At 42.6% G+C, this 17,290-nt stretch overlaps 4 protein-coding genes across 15 annotated transcripts in view; 2 read left to right on the top strand and 2 right to left on the bottom strand.

The window, feature by feature from the left end:
- Nucleotides 1–636: 636 nt before the first annotated feature.
- Nucleotides 637–4,307, bottom strand: cbr1 (carbonyl reductase 1). Its single transcript, XM_037124377.1, has 7 exons — nucleotides 4,180–4,307; nucleotides 3,175–3,293; nucleotides 2,739–2,908; nucleotides 2,447–2,554; nucleotides 2,122–2,330; nucleotides 1,881–1,934; nucleotides 637–1,188 (listed from the first exon to the last, which is right to left on the bottom strand). The coding sequence occupies exons 2-7, from the start codon at nucleotides 3,285–3,287 to the stop codon at nucleotides 1,015–1,017; spliced, it is 828 nt and encodes a 275-aa protein (XP_036980272.1). The 5' UTR covers nucleotides 3,288–3,293; nucleotides 4,180–4,307; the 3' UTR covers nucleotides 637–1,014.
- On the top strand, nucleotides 4,260–9,652 carry setd4 (SET domain containing 4). 5 transcript variants are annotated; one of them, XM_037124371.1, is made up of 13 exons: nucleotides 4,260–4,391; nucleotides 5,308–5,406; nucleotides 5,544–5,639; nucleotides 5,789–5,826; nucleotides 6,073–6,161; nucleotides 6,577–6,813; nucleotides 7,060–7,119; nucleotides 7,242–7,371; nucleotides 7,460–7,634; nucleotides 8,014–8,092; nucleotides 8,254–8,334; nucleotides 8,625–8,748; nucleotides 8,842–9,652. In XM_037124371.1, the coding sequence occupies exons 2-13, from the start codon at nucleotides 5,331–5,333 to the stop codon at nucleotides 9,016–9,018; spliced, it is 1,362 nt and encodes a 453-aa protein (XP_036980266.1). In that variant the 5' UTR covers nucleotides 4,260–4,391; nucleotides 5,308–5,330; the 3' UTR covers nucleotides 9,019–9,652. The 5 variants fall into 5 exon arrangements, with proteins under 5 accessions (XP_036980266.1, XP_036980268.1, XP_036980265.1 ...); XM_037124373.1 differs by having other exon boundaries at nucleotides 4,283–4,391; nucleotides 5,317–5,406; XM_037124370.1 differs by having other exon boundaries at nucleotides 4,288–4,403.
- cryzl1 (crystallin, zeta (quinone reductase)-like 1) lies at nucleotides 9,317–16,227 on the bottom strand. 3 transcript variants are annotated; one of them, XM_037124376.1, is made up of 13 exons: nucleotides 16,166–16,227; nucleotides 13,691–13,768; nucleotides 13,010–13,082; nucleotides 12,863–12,907; nucleotides 12,459–12,527; nucleotides 11,701–11,834; nucleotides 11,488–11,599; nucleotides 11,282–11,302; nucleotides 10,778–10,876; nucleotides 10,475–10,587; nucleotides 10,276–10,381; nucleotides 10,144–10,189; nucleotides 9,317–9,855 (listed from the first exon to the last, which is right to left on the bottom strand). In XM_037124376.1, the coding sequence occupies exons 1-13, from the start codon at nucleotides 16,196–16,198 to the stop codon at nucleotides 9,759–9,761; spliced, it is 1,026 nt and encodes a 341-aa protein (XP_036980271.1). In that variant the 5' UTR covers nucleotides 16,199–16,227; the 3' UTR covers nucleotides 9,317–9,758. The 3 variants fall into 3 exon arrangements, with proteins under 3 accessions (XP_036980271.1, XP_036980269.1, XP_036980270.1); XM_037124374.1 differs by lacking the exon at nucleotides 16,166–16,227 and adding an exon at nucleotides 14,547–14,853; XM_037124375.1 differs by lacking the exons at nucleotides 11,282–11,302; nucleotides 16,166–16,227 and adding an exon at nucleotides 14,547–14,851.
- itsn1 (intersectin 1 (SH3 domain protein)) overlaps nucleotides 15,485–17,290 on the top strand; it is a 40,464-nt gene continuing 38,658 nt past the window's right edge. For 4 of the 6 annotated variants that reach the window (XM_037124366.1, XM_037124365.1, XM_037124364.1 and 1 more), the window contains exon 1: nucleotides 15,485–15,684. The gene's annotated coding sequence lies outside the window, so the exon portion shown is untranslated. The remainder of the gene's footprint in view (nucleotides 15,685–17,290) is intronic. The other 2 variants (XM_037124368.1, XM_037124367.1) reach the window with 2 other exon arrangements.

Raw genomic sequence — 17,290 nt, 5'->3', positions numbered from 1 at the left:
GTGGTGTTTGTTTACCTCCAACTTCAGTGTTCAAACCAGCAGACGCTGCAGTTGCAGCAGGGAGATGTGGTGCTTTACTGACATCTAGTGGTGACCAGTGTGAAATGCAACAATACAACACTGGTGCAACGCCACCTTACACTACCGCCTTAAAAACATGAGCAAGACTCAAATGATTTCTGCCCCCAAAAACCCAGACAGCTGCTGCCAGATGTGAGCAAGTAACCTGATAAACATCTGGTGGTCCGTTCACATCAGCCTCGTGTAAATTCATAGTTAGTCCATGAATCCTTCAGGTTGTTCTCTTCAGGTTTTCTCAGACATTTTCTCAAACCGATATTCTTCACATTACAGTGATTAAGACCACGATAAGCATTCAGACATTTCATCAGACATTACATCTAAGTGTGCTGCTAAAGGTCGAGTTATTTAACACCCAGCGTGACACAAAGCTCCTGCAGAGTTGTCCAGCGTGGAAATCTAGTTTGTTCATCGCAGATCCCTGCAGACCTCAGTCACCCCTAAAACCCTCCTGCTGTTGGTCTAATATCTGTTAGTCTTCAACATGTGCATCTGAATGTCAACATGCATAAATCACACTGTGTTCAGCTCTTGTTAATCAACATTCTGACAACGTTTTCTTGATTTTGAATTTATTAGCATTGAATTATAGAAAAAAGAATTATGTTTGATCTCACAAAGGCCAGTTTTTTTTAAAAAAAACAAACATTTTATATGTGAATGATGTAAAAATGTTTACACTTCCAAAAGGCAAAATTGATCAATGATTAGCCACCACTGATGGTAATTCAAGCAGGATTATTGCTGCCGAGAGAAGCAGACACACACATTCAAACATACACAACATGTTAGTGTTGTTCCCCTGGATAGTTTGAGTTGTTTTGGTTTTAGTCAAGGTCTTTAACATTTCTAACACGTTTGCTGTTGGATGTTTTTGGAAAATCTCTCTCTCACACACACACTCACACAATCACACGGATCATTTTAAGCCTTTCACCACGGCTGAACTTCTTTATCAGAGACAAACTTTCCGTGTGGATCTGTGGCACCGGCCGGCAGCAGGGCCAGGTACACCGGAGTGATGGCGCCCTCGTCTGGTGATTTGGGGGCTTTTGAACCAGCCATGTCGGTGCGCACCCACCCTGGACAGCAGGCGTTGCACAAGATCTGTAAAAATATATACATAAATACGATAAATGTGAAAATAAAACTTAAAAAAAACCTGCTTCAAATGGATTTGCGGTAAAACAGAACTAAAACAGAGTGACAAATATTAAACAGACACAGCAAAATATGACTTTGTGTTTGAGTTTTCCCCGGTGAACGAGAGGGTCGCCTCCCTTCGCCCTTCGGGTCGGGGAAAGGTCTCTCGCTGTTGTTTCGGCTTACGGGCTGAACAGCAGCGTAGAGTACCCGGTGTTCTTGGAGGCCCTGGGAGGGGTTCTGGAGAGTGCTCCAACTGGGGACGCCGTCATTCTACTGATGGACTTCAACGCCCACGTGTGCAGTGACAGTGTTACCTGGAGGGGTGTGATTGGGAGGAACGGCCTCTCCGATCTGCACCTGAGTGCTGTTCTGTTGCTGGACTTCTGTGCCAGTCACAGTTTGTCCATAACGAACACCATGTTCAAGCATAAGGGTGTCCATCAGTGCACGTGGAACCAGGACACCCTAGACCGGCCTGGCCTGGGAACACCTTGGGATCCTAGGAGCTAGAGGAAGTGTCCGGGGGGGAGGGAAGTCTCGGTGTCCCTGCTCAGACAGCTGCCCCCGTGACCCAGCCCCGGATAACACGGAAGAAAATGGATGGATGGATGCAAAATATGTCTAAAATGAATCATCTTTTAAGAAGTGTTTACCCCGTCCTTCGGTCTCTCCTTGGACAGACGTCGAGCTTGGATCATGGTCAGAGTCTAAAGACACAAATTTGCATAATCAATGAGAGGAAATATGACATCAGGGAGGAATTTCGATGAGAATTTCTATACATAGCACCAAATACAACACTGCTTTAAACATTTTAAGACCTGTGAACTGATCTGTGATCTCCACAGATGAGTTAACAGAATATAAATCAGCAGACAGGCTGATGGGTCGTACCGTCAGTCCGGTCTTGGACACTCCATACGCAGTTTCAGGCCAGCCGGCGTCCTTGTGTTCGCCCTTCTTGGCCTTCTCGACGAACTGCTCCATCAGCCCCACCAGCTCCTCCTCTGTGATGTCCTCACTGCGGAAACGCTGCTGCAGGGCCGGGCTGCACTGGTTCAGAGTGCGGGCGCTGACGAAGCTGGACACGTTCACGATACGGCCTGAAATACACACAATGCAACATGATATCTGAGGTCACTTCTGCCAATTAAAACACTTTTTTGTCTAAATAAGAGTCCAAACAAACTCGTGAGTTTGTCCAGCTGTGCGTTCTTACCTCCGGCTTTGATGAGCGGCAGGAAGTGAGTCAGCATGTCTCTGGTGGCGAAGAAGTTTGTCTTGAGGGTGACCTCCGCCTGGACTGAGAACGGAGCCGTGTCAGCCACTGACGAGAGAGACAGAGAGAGTTGTCATGATGTCATCGTCTCTTCTTTACAGATCATTTTGATTGATTCTGGTTCAAAATTATAGGTCCAAAAATCAACAATGATGCTATATATATATATATATATATATATATATATATTAAACTCATCTTACTACTACTAATACTACTGTGTGAGCCTTACCTTTGAATGCTATCCCGGCATTATTGATGAGGACGTCCACTCCTCCATACTTCTGTTTAAAGAAGCCAGCAGCGGTGGTGATGCTGTTCACGTCGTTGATGTCCAGCTGGTGGAATATCGGCTTCAGTCCCTCTGAGGACAGAAACTTCACCGCTTCCTCACCACGACCGCTGAAACAAACAAGCTTCTATTTATTTCCACTTTGTATTTATTCTTATAGCAAACAGATCTGCTGGCAGCAGTAAACTGAAAGGGGCTTTATTATGTATCTGTGATCGAGGTGGAGCTGTCGTCGTAAATAATAAAATCTCACATTTATAGTGCGGTATTTGTGTCAGTGGGTTCAAATAAACACACAGAGATAAAAATCCTTCTCTGTGACATTGTGTAATGATGTTGTAACGCTGAGTCATCATGAATCCCAGCAGGTACCTACACGTCTCTGGCGGTCAGGTAAACGTCTCCTTGGTACTGCTTGCAGAGCGCTCGGACGATGGCCAGACCGATGCCCTTGTTGCCGCCCGTTACTATGACAACCTTGGTGGCCATTTCTGTCTGGAGGAGAGAGAGAGATAATCATTGTTTGATATTAAATATTCACTAACAAAGGATAAACTATTAACACACACACACACACACACCCAGCTGTCGGTCATGAGATGCCTGGTGCTTTTACAAACTTGTCTTATTAAACTCTTACTAAGCTGAGTATGTTATCATTCCTGTGGGAGGACAATGAGAAGATAAGATCTGCTGAGTCATGGTTGGTTTTCAAAAAGACGCTGTTCACACCCTTGGCACCCACTTCAGACAGTGTGTGTGTGTGCAAACACTATTAGTTTAGTTGTTTTCAGCTTTAAAAAACACATTTTAAATTCAACTAGGGATCCTGGGGCTTCTTCTTCTACTTCCACATTAAGGAGGGTGAGCAGATAATGACTGAATTTTCCATTTTTTTTTAGGTGAACTGTTCCTTTAAGGTTGGTGAACTTGCATTTATCATAAAAAACAAATACATATTATCGTGATTTAAATGGGGAACATAACACGCCACTTTACTATACTTATGAAAACAGCTTTAAATTTGAAAATGTTACATAATTTAACTGAGAAGGATAAAAGTGCTGAGTCATGTAACCACCGGGACCTTTACCCCTGATCAGGGTCACATGCAAACCTGTTATACGAGGGAAACTAAACTTTTATAACTCACAATTAAAACCATACCTGTAGTGGTTATGAACGTGCCTGTGTGTGATCATGCTTTGCAGATTTCACTCAGGACCTTTCGCCTGGATTCAGATCATTGTTTGAATGTTACATAACGCCGACTGGCTGATACGAGCTGCATTTTTATTACTAAACACACAAATAATCCACGTTTTCACTGTTAGCATGTTGCTAACTGTCTAACCAGGAGGTGGAGGTGGAGGCTTCTTACCTTCAGCTGGTGGTGCAGAGGTGAGTGTTAACCTGCGGTGGTGAAGCTGCGCAGAGGAGTGAAGAGCTGCGCAGAAGAAACGAGGAGAAGAAAGGTGGAAGGCTACTGGAGGGTTTTTTGCTGCGCATCCTCAGTGCGCATACCCGGAAAAACAAGCAAAACACATGTGTCCGAGGAGCCGCCGCACAAGATGGACATTTGACACAGATGAGGTTAATATCAAGGTATTATATGGATGTAATTTATGTACATATAGTTTAACATCGTTGATAAATACACTTTGGCGTCATATTTCGTGTATTATGAGTGATGTTTAGTGTTACACAGTTATGTAGGCGAAACTGTGTTTGTTTTTGAGGTTTATAATGTTGTAGCTCATTACAAGATGTGGCTATACGCTGTTTGTTTACTTTGATTTTTAAAGATAGCTCCTTTACATGTGCTACTATGTCGTTTTGGAAAAGATATTCAGACTCAGAAATGTGATATGGTCATAATACTAACTCAGAAATTAGATTTAGATTTATTTTCGTAACTGAATAAACAAACTGTTTTCAGTGGGAATCAAAGTCCCTCGAGATGTGGCTAAATAGAAGGCTGCTGCAAAGTGTAGCTGTGATATTGTGCTGTCTCTTTTAGAAAAGTTTGTTAATTCTTTTTAAGATTTTTCCCCCAAACTGCACACTGCACCCTCAAATTTGAATCTCCGGGTGTTTATGTTGCCAGTTTATGAGGCACAGTTTGGCAAAACTAGTGCAGTCTAATGCAACATACATTAAATAAGTACTTCCTTCAAGAAGGTTGTTGTGTTCAGGCTTGTCAGTTGTTCTGACTTACTGAGAGGTTTTTCTATTATCAGGTCGAAATAAACACCTCAAAAACTTACTGTCATTACCAGAATGAAAGACGATATTTGTTGTTGAGGATCTTTCCTTTGTTGATAATTATAGGTACTATGTTGATCCTGATCACAAGTAATGAGGGAAATAATTTCATCTCAACAACCTCAGAAAGCCTCTACAAGAAGTAGAGAAGTTGTGAATACTGTGTGGCTGTTTTGAGTTTTAGCATCACGTACAGATTGAGAGAAAAGAAAGTTTGTTATTGGGTGTTTTCATCCATCACGAGGTGTCACAGGTCCAGGTGGGGTCATGAAGGGTCGCAGCCATCGGGCTGGACGAGCTGCGAGGAAGAGGAGGCGGAAACAGGAAAGCCTCGTCCAGTCAGGTATGAGCGAATTCACTGCAGAGTTGTTGCTTTATATAAATGTTTTTCAGTGCTGTTGGCTGCTTCAGCACAGACACACCTCTGTCTCTCGCTCTTCTGGTCCCTGTCATCACTAATCTGTTTCTCTGTGTGTTCAGTGTCTCTGTGTCACCAGCTGCAGTACATGAGACTGATGAAGTTTCTTCACAAACGAGGATTCACCTCAACGCTGCTGCAGCCCGCCCTCTTCACAGGTACGACTCAACACACTCATCCTCCCATGTGATATATTTGCCTTAATATGTCTGACCGCCCAACTCAACCGTAGTATGATAGTCCGATTGATGGATTGAAGCACAGACTTTCAAGTTTGTGTGTGTGTTTGTTGTTTCTCGTAATTCAGACACAGGCAGAGGACTGCAAGCTCTGAAGACCATCGAGGTGAGTCTGCGAACAGGCGTCAGTGCGTCTAATTGAATAAACTACAGCACAGCAATAACTTATGATTACAGTTTCTAAAGCTCTTTTTACTACAAGGCTCGCGTTGCTCTATATTTCTATATTTCTCCATACAAAAACTGAACATGCTAAGAACACCTGGAGTCCACTAGTAATAAGATAATACAGCAGTTTTTCTCTGAGTGTTAAAATGTTTTTCTCTCTGTCTGTTCCTGTTTCTTCTGTCAGCCTGGCCAGCTGATGATTTCCCTGCCAGAGTCCTGCCTCCTCACCACCTCGACTGTCCTGGACAGCTACCTGGGACGCTACATCAAGAGGTAAACACACACACACACACACGCATACACACACACACACACACACACACACACACACACATTTACACACTAGTTAAACTCTTTCAGATATCAAAATATGCAAACATCAAGGTTACCTTCACACAACATTTGGAAAGATGGGTGCATTTTGTCGTGCCTCACTGTAACTATAGCTGTCCCTTAAAAAATGTAAGGAAATAGACTGTGCATCAATTTAAATGAAAATGAGGCTGAGAGACTTTATTTCTGGCACACATTAATCTCTTAATCGTACCGTTTTCCACCTTATTGGATGTAATGTTAATGGACTTCTACATTTAAAATAAATTATGCACATATCGACTTTTCTATGAACATAATATTAAACTATAAAATCTTATTACAACAATTACTGCTTCTTGTTTCGACTCCTCAGCTGGAAGCCCCGCCTCTCTCCCCTGTTGGCTCTCTGTGTCTTCCTGGTGTGCGAGCGGCACAGAGGAGAAGCCTCTGATTGGTTCCCCTACATCGACGTGCTGCCCACCACCTACACCTGCCCCGCCTACTTCACCGATGATGTCGTGGCCGTTCTGCCTACAGGTGTTAGGAGGCGGGCTTCAGAGCAGAGGGAGGCGGTGCGAGAAATCCACTCCTCACATCAAGACTTCTTCAGGTGAGTCCAGGTAACTGAGGCCAGATGTTTAAGTTATGTGTGATGGGTGTGTGCAGATTAGAAGATTACAGATGGTGTGCAAATATTTGCAGAATGCAAGATCCTGTAATACACTGGGTCTTTCTTTCTTGATTTGAGTACGCAGGTGTAATTCTACAGACGACTCAAATAAAGAAGCAACACCATCAGTCTTTTTGTTAACGAGGTGAATAACATCCTAAGATTTAAGTTATTCTTAAAATCCAGATCCCTTCAGCCAATCCTGAGTCAGCCTGTGGAGGAGGTGCTGACATATGAAGCGTTAAGGTATGTACACCTTTACGCAAACACACACACACACACACACACACACACACACACACACACACACACACACACACATTAAAAATAAGTATCTTGACAGGTGTTACCATCCCCCTCTTCTTCAGGTGGGCTTGGTGTAGCGTCAACACGCGCTCTGTCTTCATGTCCCACCCGTCCAACAACTTCCTGTCTGGACAGGACGTTTACGCTTTAGCTCCGTTTCTGGACCTGCTCAATCACCGCCCTGACGTGCAGGTAAACTGTCGCTGTGATGTTTTGACTGATTTTACAGTGACGAGTTTTCAGAAATCTCAACAGAAAATCTGTTATTTTTTTTTCTTAGGTAAAAGCGAGTTTTAATGACGTGACGAGATGCTATGAAATCAGGAGCGTTTCCGGGACCCTCCGCTACCAGCAGGCCTTCATTAACTACGGTTCCCATGACAACCAGCGCCTGATGCTGGAGTATGGATTCGTCGCCACCTGCAACCCTCACAGCGTGGTCTATGTGCATACAGGTGAACTACATTAGGAAAAAGCCATCATCATCTCCAACTTTGCCCAGATTAATTTCTATGTAGTAAAATTAGTTTTTGTAGATATTGTATATTGTCTTGATAAAGTCCAGGCTATAAAACCAACCATACGTGGTGCATGTTGCCGGGGGCCGTGGCGGATGGAGGTGACTGTAGTTCTGACATCACAACCATATTAAAGACTCGATGGCTTGTTTCAAGGCACAAGTCCTGAATACAGGCTGCGTGTGTCTCTGTGGGCTGAGCATTGTCATACTTCCACAGTATTTATAAAGCACCAACGTCAGGGAAGTCTCACCTTCTACTATATGTGAACTTGAACTGTGTTGCTCGTGATTCGAAGTCTTTTGTCCTCCCTCAGATCTCCTCACTGATGTTTTGAGATGTGACAGGAGTTTGGATCAGAAGATCAAGTTTCTCAGAGAGAACGATTTCCTTCAGTAAGACTCACATGAGTATATTTGCTGTTCTTTTTAAGTATTACATGATTTGTCTGTAAACCGTTGTGATAACTGTGTGAGATTCTATTACAATATTGTTGTGTTAAAGGAACAGTCCTCCAGTTTTGAAAAAGTTTAAAACCTCTTTTTCTTTCTGTCAGAAATCTGACCGTGTCCAGTGAAGGCCCCAGTTGGAGGCTGATGACGGCTCTCAGACTGCTGTCACTGCCACAAACATTATAGTAAGAGCAAACACACACTCACACACACTCCGCTTCCTCATTCAGTGCAACTTAAAGAAGTTCTCACAAAGAAATGCCTCCAGAAAATGAAGAAACGCACTTCAGTCAGCAGATTAATGACATGTTCGTTCCTCAAAGACTTCAGTACGGTTGTCACCACAGTCTGGCCCCAAAGACACATTCAGATTCAGTAACGTGATGACCCTTCCTTCTTTTATTTATTTTTTTACATTCCTGGATTAGTGGATACTGATAGATGATTTATTAAATGTGTGTGCTCATTTCCAAAGTCACCACTGGAAGGCGGTGTTGCTCGGCCGGGCGGTGTGTGAGGAGAGGGAGCAGTGGAGCGTCCAGACAGCAAAGACTCTCTGTCAGAGGCTTCTGCAAGACACACACTCAGCCCTGGATCAGGTGTGTGTACCTGCACACACACACACTCCACTAAACTACTTCCACTGATTCAACACAAAATTATTCTTTTTTTTTAATGTGCTGTGTGTTTAGATCTCCCTCCTCCTGCAGCAGTGCGAGCAGTCAGTCCGGGAGCAGCTCCATGTGGTCCAGTCACTGCGACAGGAGGAGAGGTGCATCCTGGGAAAAAGTCTGGATGTACTGGAAGACATGCTGGGACAACCAGATGAACTGTTGTCATGCCAACCTGATGCTGAAAGCGCGAGCTGATGTCGCTCAAAGAACTGAGGTTACTGGATGAACGGGGATGACGGACAGTCCGGTTTGATTCCGGATGTGCTGAAAGAGCGTCTGCCCTGTTGTAATGGCCCCTGAGCAAGACAGAAAGGCAGCTCTCATCAACACCATCACAAGAGCCGGAGAAAGGTCAAAGACAGTGTACAGAAAATGTGCAGGACAAACTGGTCTTGTAACTATCTGCACTCAGGTAAAACAGAATTATAAGGAAACAGAGTAAAGAAGATAACCATCACAGGAGCAGAAGTGCCAATAAGGACGAACTAATCAGTCGTGTTGTCTGATTTATTTTCTGATTACAGAGACAAAAACTGAAACATTACACAGCTTTTGTCACAACAACATGATTCCAGTTCTTGTTTAGATTGTAATTTGATGCGAAAACGTAACATTTAACACTGCTGTGTTTTTTTTTTAGAAAATGAAATGAAGCCTTGTGGGTTATCAAGGAAACATCAGGTAAAAAAAAAAACTCCACAACTCCACAGGCTCTGATGGTTTTAGCCATATGAAACCTTACTCATTTAGAAGTGAGCTGTGAAATGTAAAGACTGTCTGAATGTGGTCAAAGGTGTCTGTATTTTTTAAATAAACGCAGTGACTCGTCCATCAGAAACAGATTCTTCCTGCAGCTTCAAGTCACGCAGGTCACTCTGCTTATGTTAGCTGGAGGTGTTAATGAGTGCGTTCTCGTTAATGTTGGAGTATTTTGGTCAGAGCTGAACGACCGCCTTCGTCTTCTGGTGTCGCTGGACGGTCTCCATGGCGACCGTGGCTTCGTACAGAGGGACGGCCTCCTCAGGCTGAGGTCTGCAGAGACAGATGGAAACCAGACAGACGGATGAAACGACAGATTATGTGTGCAGCTCGAGAAGAGTGGGCAGCCAATCCTCGCAGTTCTGGTGGATGACTTTTGGGTTTTCACTGGGTTTCTTTTGAATCACTGGGAGAAGAAGCTATAAATGTGTAACTAACTAACCTACACGAACCTTTACATGAGGCAACGTTTCAGCCATTAAATGCTGAATGTAAATCTATATTTAATGTCTTCATATTGAGTTTGATGCAGGCTGAACTGGAAAAACTGGGTTAACATACCTGAGGACTCCAGTTGACATCTTGTCCACGATGTCCTTCAGAATATCTGAAACAAGCAGTTAAGGACAGATAACGTATGTGTGCCTGATCATGTGCGTTTGTTTGAGGTGACACACTGTGAGTTGAGGATACGGAGGTATCTGCCCTGCTGCGATGATGAAGCTGTCCACACTTCAGGGTTGAGAAATGTCAGAGAGGCTGATTTTAAGTGAAGTAATCTGCAATCTGGAGGATCCAACTGTGGAAACACAAAAAAAGAAGAAAAAGACTGGTGAAAAAAATGCTGATTAAAGGTTAAACTTGTTTTTTTTTCTACCTCTGACTGACTCACCTGCAGGTCTTTGTGGGATGTGACCCAGTGCCCCCCCACTCCCAGCACACTGATGATGTCATGTTTGTGTGGGAGGAGCTTTGCCTCCTCTGACGCCTCCTCATGCAGACGCACTGCACAGAAATGGTGAAATGTACCAATGTTTAACTTAAGCCAACATGGATGAAATCCTAAAGAACCTGGGCTGATCTGAGGCCTCATTCAGACGCCTGAGGACATGTTAACATACTCATCTATATTTTAACAACCTCACACATGATCAAAGTGTTAATAATACAGAGAATCACACGTAATTGTGTTTACCTCCAGAGTCTATGACTATATCCACTCCCAGTCCTCCCGTCTCCTCCAGAACCACCGACAGCAGGTCCGGTGAGCCGTCGTACACTGGAATAACTTTAGCTTTGCACACAAAGACACAAAAACATGATATCATGAGTCAGTCTGTTTTATAATAACGTCTCATGGCAGGGGTTGCAATTTCAACATTATCCACATGGTGGCAGCAGCTTTTAGATTAAATTCATTCTCCCTTCATAACCAAGTTTTTTTTGGAGGTTGAATGTCTCATTTTGATGTTAACTCTGCAACTAAATGGGTAAAAATCATGGCTAAACTTATAGTTCTGATAGAATAAATAGTGATGTGCTGTACACAGGAATCAACCCGGCGTCAGACAGATAAATAACACGCAAAGCAATAAGCCTTAAGTTCATAGTGCTCGATCAACAGCTTTTTACTGCAGGTATGAGAAGCAAGGAAGCAAGCATGTAAGTGAGTTAGAAAGACAGGAAGAAAAGACCTCACCCACTAAAGGATCCTGAACTCCTGAGGAACATACAAAGGGGAGGGGAAAATAGGAAAATGACAGAAGGAGACAGAAACGGTGTACAGATTTATAAAAAGGGATGAAAGAGGAGCAGAAGGAATGATCAGAGGAAAAGGGATTCAAACTTTATGTGACAGATTTTTATAAAGCTTCTGAAAGCATCAGTACGTTGGCCTGTACGTACCTACGCTGGGCCGAAGCTGCTCCAGGAACGTGTGTTTTTGTGGCGAGTGTGACGTCGTCAGAACCTTCACACCGTGATAACACGCCAACTGGATGCACATGAGGCCAAAAGACTGAGGAGAGAGAGAGGAGACGGTCACTTAATTTATACAAATCTGAAATCTCTACAAACAAAGTAACATGGTGTGTGTGTTTCTGTGGTATCAGTACGTACACTGGCTCCATCCGTGACCAGGAGTGTGTGTCCGGCTGCCATGCGAGCGTGTGTGTGCAGAGCGGTGTAAGCACAGAGGCCGTCACGCAGCGCTGCCGCCACACACACCGAGCTGAGCTTCTCCGGCTTCTGAACTGGAGAGCGAGAGACAGAAACACACACATTTATCGGATCAGTTTCATTGTGATTTAATTGCCTCACTGCGTCTAAAAAAAATCAATGTAATACGATGCGATTCCAGTTTAAAGGAATTAACTCTGCCTTTATAAACTGCTTCGAATGATGTTCCAGCCACTGTGAAGGACTACATGTTCTCTCCTCACTTGTGCAACCCTTCAAACTGAAGTCAGACAGAAAATTCTGGGTGACAGAGGAGGGGCAGGCTCTGCACTTAAGCTGCTTTTACACTATCCTGCTTCTGTCAAACTGCCAGCACCAATTTATTTCAGTTTATGAGGTGCAGATGAAGGGCTGACCATCACGCCTCCTGTGGAGCAGCTGAGAATAGTTTGACCTTTTATATGAAGGAGATGTGACCTGGACTGTCTTTTACGTGAGCGGACTGATCACAGGGACTTTAGATTGGAACCATCACAGCAGTTTACGGGAAGGAAAAGCAATCAAGAGGAAGATGGAAAAAGTGACTTTTATTAGAAAATAATAATGTTTGTTGTTGTTGTGTGTGTGTTTGTGTGTGTGTGTGTGTGTGTGTGTGTGTGTGTGTGTGTGTGTACGTGTGTGTGTGTGCAGCATGATACCTAAATAATGTTCGTCTATGTCGATGACATCACAGAGTCCAGAGCAGGGAGAGTCCAGAGGCAGAATACCTGGAGAGGGACAGTTAGAGAGCGAAAGAAGATATTTAGTGAACTATATAAACACCATTAATAATGTTATCATACTTATGTTATAATTTTAAGCTTTCAGAATCAGCTGGTAGAAAGTTAAACTAATGTAAGTCCTGTTTCAAAGACTCTACATGGACTTTCACTAGAGTAGTTATCAGATATTTGCCTAATTCCAAAAATCACACACCCCTTTCTAACAACCCTGACCCCACAAATACCTGTAAAGCTCTCCAGAGTCGGCACATTAACATCACATGCTCCAGCTCTGCCAAACAACTAGTCATCAGAGTCAGATACATAAAATAAAATCCTACCTACAACCTCGTCCTCTGGCTGGAAGAAGGAGACCTTGTTGCCCACTGCAGGAAAAACACAAACAAACCAGTTAAACAGGTGCTGACAGTTTCTATCGAGGTGCTCACGACTTTTCACACAATTACTTTGGCTTGCGTGTTAACAACCTTGCTGGACGACCCCGGCCACCTCTCTGCCAACAGGGATTAAATCTCTCTGGATCCCCACGTCAGCAAGTAACTGGAGCACAGAAGAGATGAGCAGAGATGAGTCATGATGAGAGCAGTCGGGACAAGAAATGACATGTTTAACCAACTGATTCAGATTTAATTTAGAGACTTTTACTGGTGTCAAAGTTTAGAAACAAGGCTGGCACAATTAGAGCTTCAACGGTTAGTCACCCAAAAGAAAATTAGTAGCAAAAATGTTAAACATTTGCTGCTTTTCATTGTTATTTATGACAGTAACTGAAGTGCCTTTGGGTTTTTAACTGTTTGATAAAAGTAGCAATTTAAATACATCACTTTGGGAATTCACAATGGTGATGAGCATTTTATATCCTAAACATTATTTGATTTATTGTGAAACTAATCATCAGTCACAGCCCGAGATATCAAGATTAAAAAATATGAATTAAGTCCTGTATAAACTATAATTAACTGTGGTTGTAGATCTTCTAGAGTTACTAAGACGTTTACCCTCATTGTGTCCTTTAACTATTTATTGCTGGTTAGACGGCTACTTTAATCTATTTTACATTTATTCTATTTGTCTTTTATTACAGCTTTCTCCTCTACTGTCAGATTATCTTCTAATCAGTCGTGCTCACGCAGATGTTGACATCTTACCTTGAGGTCCAGCGGGCTGAGTCCACACGCCTTCACCTGAACTCTGACAAGATTGCTGCTTAAAACCTCTGGAAGATTCTGGAGGGAAACCAACAAACACACGGACACAGAGAAACAGATTTATACCTCTGAATGTCTCAACAAAGGACACACAGACAGTCACAGTGTCACAGAAGTCCACCACACACAGACTTACTGAATCGTTTTAATAAAAAGACAGACACACAGAGTCAGCGATCCAATATTCAGTTACTCCTTCCTCTGTACACTGTAATCACATTACACCATGACTACAAAACTAATTATTGCACTAATTCGTGAGTCATGATTTTTCAATTCAATCTGGGTTTTTGGAAAATTACACATTTCTAGTGTGGTGGGCTGAAAGTAGGTCTCTGAAGTTTAACGATATTTGCCAGTTTTTCTTTATTTTACTAGTTTGAGAGAACAAAGATACAAATGACCATCAAAAGATTACGGTTAAAGAGGAAAATAACCAAGTGTGCAGACACACAATAAAGGATTGATAAATACATGAACTAAGATATTATGACATAACTATGACACTCATATGAGAAAACAAAACACTGCAAAGCCTGTTAAAAACATTCAAATGGGAGCACAGTTTCTGTTTTAGGTATTGTCTTAATATTTGGCTCCATGTCCTTCTTGAGAGCTTTGCTTTATAATATTATTCTGGTTGTAGAACTGCAGAGGATATAATAAGATTTAAGCGTTTGACTCAATTCATCAGTGCTAACTCAGCTGCAGTGATGTCAGTCCATCAGAAACAACAGAAACAACACAAAACAACACAAAACAACATCATCCTGCAGAGACACAAACACACACTCACCGTTTCCTGGATCACGAACTTGGGCTCAGCATCACCGGCTCGGCAGTACAAACCTTTCATACTGCAACACCTTTATTTTACACAGAGAGGCGGTAACAACTATATAAAATCCTAAAATCTGCTTGACGATCCTCCTTTTTTTCATATAATCATTGTTTTTTCTCCTGTAGATGACACACTTCTGCTAGCTTCAGTCAGCTGACCGCCTCTTCTTCTTCTTCGCTGCTCGTCGAGCTAAACGTGTGACGTCAGCGCCCCCTACCGGACGCCAGGATGACCACACCTTAAAAGTGCCATGCAGCAGCTACTAGAGCGAAGAAAACGCCTTATTCAGTTAACATTTTAAAGAGTTATTTCTGCTTTTATCTTTCTAAATCATCATGTATATTAATCCCTTGTAGTTCAGTGTTAAACTGGATGTATAGTACACATATTTGTTTATATTTCATTATCACAAGGGCAGTCTCTAAATGTACAGGACATGTTTTACATATTTGCTTAATTAAATGTCTTATCTTTCTGGCTCTGTTTAAACTTCCTTTTTCATGACAGTTTTGTGTTAATTCTGATCCTCATTACTTTTGCATCAATTCGTCCAGAGAAAGATTATTAAATTCACTTTGAAATGGGGATTTTATTGTGATCTTTCCATTGCTGAATGTCTTATTTTGCTGTGAGAAAAAAATGTGATAATTAATCTGGCAGCTTCATTTTCATCATTCATTCCATCAAAGTTTTGTTTACAATTAAACCTTTATATATTTGTTATTGTTCTATGCGTATTTTCGTTCAATAAAGCGTGTTTTCCTTAATAAAAAGCGGGCGGCAGGAGCGCAACTAATCCCTTTTACTTCCCAGCGTCCCTGTGATCCATGCAAGCAAACGGCTTGTGAGTTCTCGCGAGGTTGCGACGAAAACCCTTATAGCCGCCGTGACATCTCGCGATATGTCAGAGACGTTACCCCATTTTCCAGCTGTCCCTCAGTCGGTCGGGATTTTGGAACCACAGGAGAATCGCCGGAAAGGGCTTTGGCGATAAAACGGCACATTTTTGGGAGAATATACCACGTCGTATGGGTACATAAATACGCAGCGGGCTACTTTATCCGGTATTTCACGATGGAAACTGAACTATGAGGTAAGGGCAGAGTGTAGTATGTGTGCTGTGAAAGAATGTCCCTGAGCGGGCTGACGAGCTGACGTTAGCTTCTCACTGGTTAGCCTGCTTGCTAGCTGCATTGATATATATTCGTTAGCGCGGCTAGTTGGTCATTCTTACCCGATGTAGCTTGCCAATGTCAGCCTTTTACTGTGATATGAACCTGTCTTGGAGGCGTTTGATATGTGTCTGTGTAATAAGACCAGGGCGACGTGAAACTGGAGGACGATGCAAACCAATGGCCACTAACAGTTAGCCTGTATGCTAATGTTAAATCACTGCATCTGTCCTGCCAGCCTGCGACCTAACGTTAACGTTGACTGGTGTTACTTGTGTTTAACCTTCGCCTCGCTGGTATTCAGGTTGGTAGATGTAAAGATGATCCATCAACAAGGGTGGTGACAGTGTTAGGGCGGCTTTCAGGGGTGGAGGTTTTCTCAGTAGCCTATCGGTCGCTCACCTTTAAACCTGATGTTACCCACAGCTGTAACATCTAAGCGAGGGTCCTCTGAGAGATGTTTCCCTGCCATCTGGCCGAAACCTAAAAAAAAAAAGCTCGTGATTGCCGAGTGTTGCAATTAGCAGGCGCGCCACATGAAATATATGATGCAGGAAGTGAGGATGGATTGTGAAATAGATCACGCTTGTTGCTGCAATCGCTCCTTCCAGCAGCAAAAGCTGGCTTAGATAGTGAGCACACTCATCCTGCACTAACCCAGGGGATGTGTAACTTCAGCATTTCGATTGACCGGGCTTAACAAGGCGCATCAGTGAGGCCTGGTTCCCATGGTAACGTGGATGCTGACAGGTCCTTTTAAAGGTGGGAGGACTGCAGATGAAAACGCCAAGTCTAGTGAGTTTGACTGCAACGTTTCCGTGATTCTTCAGTTCCTTTCCATGTTGTATTAACTACTTTGAAAACTCTCATTTGCATGCTGCGCATATTTTTAATTAGCGCCCCCTTAGTAGTACACGCCCACAAATAGATGGAGCTGTTCTTGCATGAAAATGGCAGAAAAAAAAGAGCTCACCAGATTGTTCGTTCTGCAAAAGGTGTATCAAGATTAGAGCTGAAACAACTTCTTGATTAAGCAATTTATTGGCATTAAGTTGTTGCACGTGTTTAATCAAGCAATGTGGCAGCTATTCAGTGATTGGAAATCAAAAATGTGAGTAAGACTGAGACTAAAGATTCAACAGTTTAAGATTTTCATGGTATGATAAATATCATCAGGGCTTCACAATATCATAAGAACAATTATTAGAAGTAGTTGTAGTAGGAATGATCCGTAAAGCAATTATACTATCACAATATAATGTGTCCTGACAGATGAAAGAAACGTGATGTATGTATATGTTTTGAATAACATTGATAGGGTAGACTTCAGTTCTTATATAAAAGTACACTGTATGATAACCAGGTTGGTCATGTTTCGTACCAAATTATACTGTAAAATTGGTGCTGGTATCACTACAGCCCTAAACAGGACATTAAAAATACTCCTCCAGGCTCTCAAAATTTGTGCCAAGCTGTTTTCCACATTATGAAAATAATCAATAGATGTAGCTCTAATCTTATGTTTGT

Source organism: Acanthopagrus latus, chromosome 15 (assembly GCF_904848185.1).
Source record: "Acanthopagrus latus isolate v.2019 chromosome 15, fAcaLat1.1, whole genome shotgun sequence".
In the NCBI taxonomy this organism is placed as follows: Eukaryota; Metazoa; Chordata; class Actinopteri; order Spariformes; family Sparidae; genus Acanthopagrus; species Acanthopagrus latus.
The sequence above is the reverse complement of the archived record's forward strand: the minus strand, read 5'-3'. Positions and strand labels throughout refer to the sequence as shown.

Bases quoted from the DNA above. Each gene is read 5' to 3' on its own strand.
- cryzl1 (XM_037124374.1), bottom strand. From the start codon at position 14,606: ATGAAAGGTTTGTACTGCCGAGCCGGTGATGCTGAGCCCAAGTTCGTG. The intron at 12,908-13,009 runs GTTGTTAACACG...TTTTTCCTGCAG, and splicing joins GGCCGGGGTCGTCCAGCAAG to TGGGCAACAAGGTCTCCTTC. The intron at 10,877-11,281 runs GTGAGGTCTTTT...TTGTGTGCAAAG, and splicing joins AGTTCAGGATCCTTTAGTGG to CTAAAGTTATTCCAGTGTAC.
- setd4 (XM_037124369.1), top strand. The intron at 7,635-8,013 runs GTGAACTACATT...GTCCTCCCTCAG, and splicing joins CGTGGTCTATGTGCATACAG to ATCTCCTCACTGATGTTTTG. The intron at 8,093-8,253 runs GTAAGACTCACA...TCTTTCTGTCAG, and splicing joins AGAGAGAACGATTTCCTTCA to AAATCTGACCGTGTCCAGTG.
- cbr1 (XM_037124377.1), bottom strand. From the start codon at position 3,287: ATGGCCACCAAGGTTGTCATAGTAACGGGCGGCAACAAGGGCATCGGT. The intron at 2,909-3,174 runs GTAGGTACCTGC...TGTTTGTTTCAG, and splicing joins TACCTGACCGCCAGAGACGT to CGGTCGTGGTGAGGAAGCGG. The intron at 2,555-2,738 runs GTAAGGCTCACA...CTCTCTCGTCAG, and splicing joins TGCCGGGATAGCATTCAAAG to TGGCTGACACGGCTCCGTTC.